Source organism: Lytechinus pictus, chromosome 7, assembly GCF_037042905.1.
Source record: "Lytechinus pictus isolate F3 Inbred chromosome 7, Lp3.0, whole genome shotgun sequence".
Classification (NCBI taxonomy): domain Eukaryota; kingdom Metazoa; phylum Echinodermata; class Echinoidea; order Temnopleuroida; family Toxopneustidae; genus Lytechinus; species Lytechinus pictus.
Genome location: NC_087251.1, coordinates 23,812,165 through 23,823,722, shown reverse-complemented (window position 1 = coordinate 23,823,722; position 11,558 = coordinate 23,812,165). Strand labels below are relative to the sequence as shown.

The 11,558-nt window shown below is 35.2% G+C and overlaps 1 protein-coding gene across 1 annotated transcript; it reads left to right on the top strand.

Annotated features, from left to right (window-relative positions):
• The first annotated feature begins 2,066 nt into the window (after positions 1–2,066).
• Positions 2,067–10,319, top strand: LOC129264721 (menin-like). The gene is made up of 3 exons (XM_064101425.1): positions 2,067–2,531; positions 4,624–4,818; positions 8,936–10,319. The coding sequence occupies exons 1-3, from the start codon at positions 2,108–2,110 to the stop codon at positions 9,130–9,132; spliced, it is 816 nt and encodes a 271-aa protein (XP_063957495.1). The 5' UTR covers positions 2,067–2,107; the 3' UTR covers positions 9,133–10,319.
• Positions 10,320–11,558: the final 1,239 nt, after the last annotated feature.

The following is an 11,558-nucleotide window of genomic DNA, read 5'->3' as shown; positions in this document are numbered from 1 at the left end:
GAGTACTAGTAATTGTAGAAGTAAAAGTATAGCAGTATAGTAGTAGTGGTAGATAGTAGCAGGAGTAGTATTAGTAGTAGTATAGTCATGATAGTAGTAGTAGTAGCAGTAGTAGTATAGTAGTAGTATTAGTAGTAGTATAGTAGTATTCGTGTAGTAGTAGTAGTAGTAGTGGTATAGAAGTAGTAGTAGTAGGAGTAGTAATATAGTAGAATTATAAGCAGTAGTATTAATAGTAGTAGTAGTAGTAGTCGTATCGTAGTAGTAGTAGAAGTAGTACAGTAGAAGTAGTAGTAGTAGTAGGAGTAGTAGTAGGAGTAGTAGTAGTAGTAGAAGTAGTAGTTGGTAGTAGCTGGTAGTAGTAGTAGTAGTACTACTACTACTATACTACTAATAATAAAAATAATGATATAATAATGATTATTATTGTAATAATAATGATAATATTATATATAAAAATAACTTTACTTTTAGCGCTGAGAAATAGTGAAGTAAGGTGTAGATAAAAAAAGAATAGGTTCTGAAAGTTTTTTGGTAAACAAAATAAAGGGCATTTTGGTACCGAGAATTGTTTTTATATAAGCAACAAAAAAAAAGATTCACCATAAAATGAAGGTCATTTATGGTTGGCTACAAAATGTAGGTCATTACTTTTATTTATTTGGCAACCCGGGGGGGGGGGGGGGTAACCCCCGGCCCTAACCTCCCCACCCCCCGTAGATCCTCCACGGATCGAATTTTAGAACCTACATGGGGGGATATGAGTATGTTGGTGCATCCCATAAATTGAAAATCTACATAATGCAGCATGAAGCATCCCGTAAAATGAGGGATGACCTTTTTTCAGGGGGGAGGTAAATTGTCATTTTTTTTCCAGACAAGTTCGCCCCCGTTTTAAAGTTCTTCTCTCCGCACCTGATGATAATTATAATTATACTGTAATAATAATAATTAAGATAATTATGATATTATATTGAGTGATAATAAAAATGCTGATAATAATACCCAACGATGTTGATGATGCATGATGAAGAAAATTACGAATTATATGTAATGCCAATATACATGTAATCCCTGTTCATTATTTTGTGATCCAGTTGTTTAATGAAAGCCCATGGAGCTCCGCATGGATAGTCAACCGCTCGACAAGATAACTATCATGCCTTATATTGACTCATAGCAATTAGGCTTTGTTTACCTGCTTTATTATGCATCTGCATTCATATGACTAATATTTAAAATATATGGAAAATAAAAGGCCATTCCCGCCCACTCACTTTCCAGATACCCAAATAGCTGACAATGATATGATTCAGCCAGCCTAGCTGCTATCGGCTACCTCAACAGAATGTGACCTTTACAAAGACCGATGATTATTATTTTATCCCAATGTAGGACTGTATAGGTCTACATGACTCACAATTATAACTTTCTCGAAGCCTGAGTCACATCTTAGTCTGAGTATGGCTAAATTGTGGCGCTCGAATGTGTCATCGAGCAGTATCTCATTATCCCGGGCTCATTATCTAGTTTATCAGGCAATGCGAATAGTTGTGTGATCATTTTCCTTAGGCTTCGCGACAAATTCAGGGATCATTTTTCGCTGTCTTTCTGTAACAAGGTTAAAAGTCTTTCATTGATCTACACAAGATTTACGCACACCAATATCAAGCTAAAATACTGTGTCTCATACTACCACTTGTGCCGTAGTGGCGCCTAGCTATCTCGCATATTGGTGATGCGGATTTGGGTGCGAAAATTGTGAGTCGAGAATTGGACCCCTTGCTGGATGCACATTACCTCCAAGTAGTGCCTCCCGAAGGGCCTCCCAGGCCCCAAGGACCCATATTACGACCCAGGATAAGGCCACTAAGATGATAATTTGTCTTTTATTCCACTATATTTTGCATTTGTTAAACATTTATTAGAGAGCTTGGTCACCCTTTTTTGCGATTCGAATGGTGAGAGAACGATGTAAACACGGGATATGAACGTCGTCATATTATTCAAGTAAAGTGACACTGCACTGCGCATGATAATTTTCATTCCGCATCTCTCGACATCCTGTAATGCGCATGCGTAAGGCAGGTAAATCAACTTTTTCGCAATGGCGGGTATCCGTGATGAAACGAGGAAGCTCTTCCCCGTTGATAGTGTTCGGGCTATCTTGGAGATATTCCGTTCAGAATTGGATGGAGATCATGAACCGAATTTGACGATTCTTTCGGTTGTTATTGGGATGGTGGAAAACATTTTAACGAGCAATCGTGCTTCGTCCCAGGGTCAAGCTGCTGATGAGAACCGCATGTGCATTGAACCCATCTTCCCAGTCATTGAGTTACCGAACGTTGAGGCATTGTGCGCGAAATTCGAGGCACAAGTGAAGGGATCTGTCGACTTGAGCGACTACAAATCAGAATTTGCTAACCGAGAAATGGTGAAAAAGGTGTCGGACATTATCTGGAGTTCCCTTTCTCGCGCATACTACAAAGACAAGGCCCACTTGCAATCTCTTTTCAGTTACTTGACTGGTAAGGAAATGCACTATCATGAGTCTGAGACGGTTCGAAATTTACTTTAATTTTGGACAAAATATGAATTCGATTCCACGTGATTGGGCGAAGTGGGCGGGGCAAGTGCGTCCCAGCGAGATGTTGATTAAACATGGACCTAGGTCCTATAGGTCCATGATTAAACTTGGTCACTGTTTCTGTTTGATTCACATTTCACAATCAACATTTTCAAAGTGCATTTCAGTTTTGGAAGATGTGTTATGTTTGAAAAGTCTTGGCAATCACTCACGGATAACTATTGTCTTTGAATAAGCTTGTGATCAGACAATTCAAACTATCAAACATAAAGAGAGTATCCATCTTCTGCAATTCAATTCTATTTCCAAATTTCTTTTGGCAAAATAGTGTTAAATCAGAAAGTTTTTAACAGATATTACAATTGAGTATTACCATGATTACTATTGGGTCAAAAGTCAGAAAGTAAATAAATCTCGCCTGCAGAAGCTGAGCATGGGCACTGCTTATTTGTCAGCCGCAGCAGCTTCAACAGCCGGCAAAGTTTTAGAAATGTCTAAACTGACTTAAATGTGCATTGAGACTATTTCTGGTAATAAAGTAGAACTGAGTGTTTAGCCTGTATTTCTGGTCAAAAATTCAAGGTCAAATGTTGCATCAATTTAATGAACTTTGTGTTAAATATCCAAATGTTAAAGTATGTTCTTTTCATACTTTGAATTTTAATGTATTCAGCAAAAATCATATAGATCCAGGCCTAGTTATCAATTATCAGTGAATATGTGAGTATAGTTTTAAGACACTTGGTCAAGGCAAAAGGTGATTTCAGGTCAATTAACATTGAAAATAATTGATGTGTGATAAAAGTATTTCAAAGCCTGTCTGAAGCCTTGTGAATTATCTTTAGTATAATTCCAGTCTTACCAAAGTGTTGTGGCTGTTGAATGTTTTTTTCAGCCATTTATTCTTAAGCCATTTATTCTTAAGTAAAGTTTCTTGTTAATTCAAACCAAGCAATCAAGGGATATATTACAAAGTTTGAAAAATAAACTTGGTTCCAAAAGAAACTGATCAAACTTTATAAGGGCTCTGCACAAATTCCACTTAAAATGAACAAATATGAACAATATTTTTACACAGGCTATCTTCAGTGATTTTTTCTAAGCACATGTCAATAATTAAGAGATTTGTGGTTCTGTGGTTCAATCACAGAGAGGCTATAGCCCCTCACATTAATTGGTTTCAGAATCCAAAGTCATGAATGAAATGGCCAAAGAAAGACCAATGAAAATGAGAACTTCCCAGTTTATTACACATGTCCTTCACAGGAATGTTTTAGTGATTGGCTTGATCACAAAGAAGCTACAGGAAGTTGAAAATCAAAATTTTTGAATGACTGGAACAATCCCATATCCACACACAGATTCCCTGGGATGTCTCGGTATGTGGGAGATAATCCGAACACATTGTTTTCTGTGTGTGGCTGAGTGAAATACATGTACACACAGACACTTACCATGTTCATATTTTTACAAAAGCATGTACATGTAAATTGCATTAAAATTCATTGAAGCTTTAAAATAGACTGATTCACATCCAAATTTGATGGTAAAATGTAAAAGGTTAAATGAAAATAAAAGATTTTTTGATAATATTTGAATTTTTACAAAGTCAACAATGCTGCTATAAGTGAGTCTTATAACACAGACAAGGCCACTCACCCAAAGTATAAGTTTATCATGTAATCTGGACTAGACTGTAAAGGCTGACAAAATTCAATTTTTAAAAATTTCTAAAATCCTGAATTATGTAGATTTAAGTCTCATCTCTTAATTGGTTTGACACCCCTTTAATCGACAAGTGCAAAATTTTTCATTGAGAAATCAATGTCGATGTGAAACTATACTGATGCTTGTATTTCTAGTCTTGCAGTATGATGGTAGATCAAAGATTCAACTAATCTCTTCAAATACAGTTGGTCAATCATAACTTAGGTAGGCTATATTCCTCATTCTTTCCCCCCAATTAAATTGGATTGCTTTTAAAACCAAAATGTTAAATGTCATTTCAATTTCTTAAACTCCTCACTTGCTAGGAAACCAGCTAGACTGTTTTGGTGTTGCTTTAGCTGTGGTTGCTGCGTGTCAGATCCTGAACTTCAAAGATGTACATCTAGCCCTATCTGAAGACCATGCATGGGTTGTGTTTGGAGAGAAAGGAGAAGGGACTGCTGAGGTCACTTGGCATGGAAAAGGGAATGAGGACAAAAGAGGGCAGCCTATCAGCATGGGTAAGATGAAAGTAGGGTGGAGTCAAAACGACCATTAAAAGTAGACTGGTAACTGTTTGCCATTTTGTCAACCTTTTGACTGTTTCCAAAATATGGAAAGAAAAACAAATCTTCCACTAAAGTTGCTGAAAATTTACATTTGATATCTTTACATCCATGAATTGCACATTGACCTTATTTATTTCCTTCAAATTACCGGTACTTATAATAATAATCATAATAATAATATGATAAATTTATATAGCGCAGCCACTATACTCTACTGCGCTTTGGTTACTCCTATCGCTCATACACTTATAGGGACAGTGATTTTCCGTTTCAAAAAATTGCCTTTTCCGTTTCAGAAAATCTCAAATTCCGTTTCAGCATGTCAGAAAACGGAAATTCCGTTTCCCCATAGACTTTGTACACACGGAAAAGTGACAATTCCGTTTACACATGAATATCAAAATCACAACACGTACGGTACACTCGCACTGGTCAAAATTTGTATCTGCTACTGTACCAACAACACAATATAATCCGTTCTAATCGGATCTATGCGGGTGCATAAAATATTTTTACAAACCTATTTAGCATGCATACATCCTCACCTTTCACATTATTAGCATTATTTCACGGTGAAATGATATTTCATCGATAATTTTGGGTTTTTTTGGACATCGTTAGCATCAGTAAACGGCTTTTGCAAATCCGCCATCTTGGATTTTAAGACCACGATATAGTGCTGTTACATCTTAAAACGTAGAGGGCAGCAACACACGACCGTGTAGTTGAACGATATGTGTGCATATGTGAAGCCCAACCCGGCCGGCCGCGCGGGTACCGGTACGGTACGAGTGCGGGGTACAATCGAGTGTGGTGATGTCGAGTGCAGTCACGATGTGTGAATTGTCATGATAGTATCGAAGTGAGATCGTGTTTTCTGGGGTTTTGTGGCCATTTAATATTCTCATTTTGTTGTGATTTTGGAGTAATTTCTGTTGCTATTCTGTGTATTTTGAGGGAAAATACGTTTTCCGTGATTTTCCGTTTGAAATGCCACTTTCCGTTTCAAAAGGCCCTTTCCGTGAATTCCGTCCGTTTTCCGCGATCGCGGAAAATCACTGTCCCTACACTTACTAAAAATGATGAAATACTTAAACGCTTCCCTACACAAATGTGTCTTCAATAATGTTTTGAAAACAGGTATAGATTTGGCCGTTCTAATTCTAAGGCAAAGTTGGTTCCACAGTTTCGGAGCTGCATAGCTAAAAGAGTTGCTTTGGTTTTAGAGTAGGGTATTTTTAACAGGAATCTATCTTTATCATTTCACAGGTTGTGTGAGGTTGGATTTAGTTTGAAATCTCTAAGAAAATGACTAATGCTACCCTCTTCTTGAGTCTGAAAGATTGATTTCTTCAAATTTCAGTCAATGTTAGAACATATATACAGAGTCTCATTATGGCAAAGGAAAGAAATTATTGCCATTATTATAAGCAGAAAAATACATTCTATGTCAATTATAACCCAAGTATAAGTTTTAGAATCATTGATGTTTGCCTTATTTAATGTTCTCGGCTCCTTTTTATGACTTGGGGGAAAAAAGGGAAATCTATCCAGGATGGATGGAGTCTTTAAGCATTGTTGGAAAGGAAGAATTCATTAACCTGCTCTACAAGGCTACAACTCCATCTTACATTTTAGATCTGACTTATCTTCCAGGTGAATAAAATGAGCCCTAAAGAAATAAATCTCAAAATCAATGATTCTATCGAATATTCTTGAATTATTGAATGGAATAAAGTGTATTTGTCTACATAAATTGTAATATTTTGTTAGCTTCATCAGAATTTGATCCTGTCCCATTCAAGAATGTGGGTCTTTCAATGAAGTTGGGCAAAAATTGTAACATTTCAACAGAACTCAATACTATAACACTATACATTAAAATGTTTGTGGGCTTTACATTTGTATTAAGACCATACATTTTACTGGAACTTTCCTACCATTTAGAGCAAAACAGTGCTGCATTTACATTGACGAGGTTTCCGAGTAGTATGTAGGTTGACCAAAACTTGTACAATATGCACGTTTGCTTGTTTTGTAAGTTAGCTAAATACCAGATTTCCTATGCATAGTTTGATTTTTAAAAGAAAAAAAAATGTGATTTGAATATACAGACTTTCAAGGCCAAGTCAACCCATTAAGGGAAATATCAATTAAGCAAAACAAACAATTTCTATAAACAGTTATTCCCAATATACCAAATGTGTGAATTAACCTATGACATTAAGCACTCACTCTTTTCTTGTTTGTTAATAATAAAAATGAATTGTGACATAGGGTTCCTTAGTTTAATTAAAAGCATTTGTTTTATTATAATTTGTGTAAATATAGCACTGTCATGTTACCTATAGATGTATTGTGATTCAGTCAACAACTTCTTAAGAATTTCTAAGACCTAGATAAAATGAAAAAGTGTATTTTTCATAAGATACAAAAAGCGAGGGATGATTTGCATATCACCTGTTTCATGCATGCAAGTTGATATGTTTAGTGAAATTCAGCCAAATTTGAAAATGTATTCAACTTTCATATTTGACATAAAATTTGGATGAATGTACTGTATGTGCTATGCTTGTTTGATTTATCTCAATTAAAATCAACTTGGTGTTAAGGTGAACTTGACCTTTAAAGTGGATGGAAAACCAACTTGTTCCTCTACATAAATGATGTGGACACTTTGAGAGCCTGTATTCCTCATCTGACTTACTTGTGCAGACAAACCTAGATAAAAGATTATTTCTTATTTTTCTTAACGCATCTTATCATTATGGATGTGATGAGAGTACATCCTCCGCACTCCACCCCCTCAGCCCAGTTCAATGGTGCTCGAGGAGTCCGGAGGCAACGCCTACATAAAACATTTTCATGGGAAAGATAGTCATCGTATTCAGGATACATGTAGCTCTGCTTCCCCACATCCTGCTCTTGAATTATTTGTAATCACAGTTCCCCTGAATAGATGGTCTTTCATTTATAGGAATAAAGTGACTTTATACAATTTTTCAGGCGGGGAAAACATCAGTAACATCAGAGACACATCAGAATATGCCAACATGTAAAGCTTACTTTGCACGAATTATGAATCATATTTTGTTAATTTGTTTCAAGGTAAAAGATAGTAGTTGCAGCAAACAATTATTTCATGAGAAAGTCTTTTAAATCAAGGTTAGTTGTCACCATATTATATATATAGATCTGGTACATTAATGTAAACTTATCGTTGTGAAATCATGAAATCTTAGCTCAAAACTGATGATTCTGATGATCAATAACACAGAAGAGCATATGTGGGACAGTGTATTAATACTGCTTGGAAAAATACCCAACATTTTATGGAATTCCGTGCTTATTTTGCTAATTTCTCAGCAATTACGCATTTTCTTCCAGACTCCGGAGCCACTTGGCACATATTTTGTATTTATACATATATACATACAAACACTTGGGTGGTAAATTTATTGGATTCTGTTTTGAACTCATTTTGAGATTGTTACCACAACTGGTATTTATCTTTAACACTGATTGAACGTACAAGAATGTTTGAAGAAAAGTTGTCTGCTATTTTATGCCCTGTTATAGGTTTTTGTTTTTCACAAGAGTATACATGTAATTAGAGGGTGTTTTCTGCCATAGTCCTAATTGTGTCGGCCTCTTTCTATTCATGATCTACTCTCCAGGTAATGTGTGTAACAAACAATCACCATCCTACATGTACCAGCACTTAAACTCAAGTTAGACTTATACTTAGCCTGTATTGTAAAAACAATCATTGTAGTATTTATCATGCAAAGCATGATTTTGAAAAAATCAAGTCTAAAACTGAGCAAAATTTGTATGAATGCAAAACTATTGCTCCAAAATATTTGACATGGATGTTCATATCCCTTTTAAAAAAAATGTGTCCCTTGTACATTGAATTTGAGTTTATTCCCATTGCCTTTTCTTATTCTTTTTTGTTTAATTTTGTTTTTACCATCAGGTTTTGTCTAGAATATGTTTTAGAAATATTTCATGTATCACTTGTCTGTGCTTTTTTTCTTCTTCAATTTTTGTATCAAATTCTGTACAGGTATCACAGAGAAGAGTTGGTTATATTTGAATGGTTTTCCTGTGGTGTGTACAAGACACATGGAGGTAGCAGCTTTGGTATCAGCTATCAATCCAACTATCAGCTCGTCATTAGACAGCATAGAACTAGCATCTTTACAACAGGTGGGTACATTTTTAATTGTAGGGTGTGAGTATATTGCTGTCCACAAAAAATAAATATTTAAAAGGGTAGTTTATTAATATCATGGTAAGATGTTATAATGGGGACAAGTTGATAAACAAAATGGGAAGAAAAATTGTAATTTTCTGTGCTTAAAAATTGTAATTTTCTGTGCTTAAAAATTGGATTTTGCTATGATATTTTCCCCCCAATATTTGTTTAGATATTTCTGTGGCTATCCTGGATTAGAGGCATGCCTTTATAAGGGTTGCACCTGTCTTTATTTGAATGGCAAATTAACAACTAGAACTGCAATCGTTTCAGAACGATGTGCATGCATTGACGCGTCTGATTGAAAGGTCAAGTCCACCTCATAAAAATGTGATTGGAATCAATAGGGAAAAATCAGACAAGCACAATGCTGAAAATTTCATCAAATTCGGATGTAAAAAGAGAAAGTTATGACATTTCAAAGTTTCGCTTCGAAATAAGAACAAGTTCAAGTTGTGCTGGCATTATAGTGCATTTTTGCGAATTTTGCTGATTTTCGGGAGCATTTTTCAGATATTTCGTCAGTGGTAAGGTATATTTTTTTCTAAATGGCATGAAAGGGCATATCTTGAACACCCTAAATCTAAAAAAGGGTACGGGTTTGGCCATGCATGACGCAATGAGGAGCATTCAAAGATAAGCGTTTTTGAAACTTTAGAGGGCGCTATTTCAGTAACGGAAATTTAGTGATGCGTGAAAACTAATTCCTATGTATGATATGGTACCAGTATCAATTCCTGAAAATATGAGCTCGAAATGAATAAAAACAAGAAAGTTATGGCCATTTTACGATTTTTTGACTTTACATTTCAATAAATATGACGTTTTTGAAGGAAGGCTATTTCGGATTTGAATTTAGGGCATGAAGATGGCATTTTGAAGGTCAGGTTATACGTCGCAAATGATGGAACAACTCTTTGACTATCTATAGCAATTTGTTAAAAGTCTGTAGAATGCAGGATGCGGGAGTTAGGACGAGATTAGTAATGGTATGCAAATGGACTTGAAATTTACAAAATGGCGCCTAGATGGTCATGCATGAGTTATTTTGAAAAAAGGAAGACGAGGGGCACAACTAGGGATGCTGGACAACATGTCTACCAAGTTTGGATGAATTTGGATGAGGGACGGAGCCAGGGCAGAGCTAACAAACACCATGTGTTAAACAAATGGGATTTTGTGGAAGAAGCAGAAGAAGAAGAAGAAGAAGACGACGGAATAGGAATACGGAACAAGAACAATGCATTGTCGCCAGTGGGCGTCAATGCAATTAGTTTGGAATGCCTAGATGTACATGTTTGTATATTTCTTACACCAACTACATATATGAATAAGGAGTTTTAAGGAGGCTCTTGTGTAATTTTTATACAAAATTTATCCACTGCTCCAGTGGAGTGAGACATAAAGTTTATCACTGTTGGGTATGAGGGGACAGATTATATTCAATTTCATCAGAATCTCAAAACATGCTTTTCTTTATATAGTTCTGGTAGAAATTCATGAAAAAAAAGACTTGACATTTATTAGAATATGTTGCTTATTATCTGTTGAAATTGGGAAATATTGTGTGATTGCAGCTCTTTGCTTGATAAGTGCCATCGCACCGATAGTTAGTATTATATTATAATTAGGTGACCATTTGCAAGCAGCAACATCCTCTTTCGGTTTGATATCAGGTACAGGTTTCTATATTTGAAATTTCACTTGCAAGTAGCAGTTCATCCTTCTCAAATCCTGGATTCGTACACATCTCAACTGAAATGCAGAAATATCCTTACATACTTTATCTAGACAAACCATGATTATATAAAAGAACATATGTGCAGAGCAGAAAGGCCCTCATTTAAATGCCATTAAATATGAGGCAGGCCTTGAATTTCAATGTTTTTTGGGAAAGGCCACTTTTCTCAAAAGAGGGAATATTATCTGAATGTTTGATATTTTACTCAGTATTTTGTTTAAATTAAATGATAACCATATTTATCATAATTTTTTTGGTATTTTATTAGTATAATTTATTTATTTTAATTATTATTTATCTACTTTTTATTTATTTTTATTGATTGATTGATTTATTTGTTTTATTGATTGATTGAGTTATTTGTTTATTATTTATTTATTTATTTAGTTATTTTTTTTTTTTTTTTTTGTTGGGGGGGAGGGGTTAGTATTTTACTTAAATCTCAGTGTATACACTTATGTGCAGTCATTGACCTACATGCTGTTGATTGTGCCTTATTTTGCTTAGACTTTATGATGTCACAATGGTTATTAATAATTTAATTATATTTGGCTTGATAAAGTATGATAAGGGTCGTTTCTGCTAGGGAAGGAGTACATTATGAATGCGATGTACATGTATGCATTATGTAGATCTATTATGCAATGTTCAAAAGTTCCAAACCTCACAACCATGGATAAGTTATCAAGT

Excerpts from the sequence above, each read along its gene's own strand:
- LOC129264721 (XM_064101425.1), top strand. The coding sequence starts at position 2,108 with ATGGCGGGTATCCGTGATGAAACGAGGAAGCTCTTCCCCGTTGATAGT. Across the intron at positions 2,532-4,623 it reads TCTTTTCAGTTACTTGACTG|GAAACCAGCTAGACTGTTTT; the intron begins GTAAGGAAATGC and ends CTCACTTGCTAG. Across the intron at positions 4,819-8,935 it reads AGGGCAGCCTATCAGCATGG|GTATCACAGAGAAGAGTTGG; the intron begins GTAAGATGAAAG and ends AATTCTGTACAG.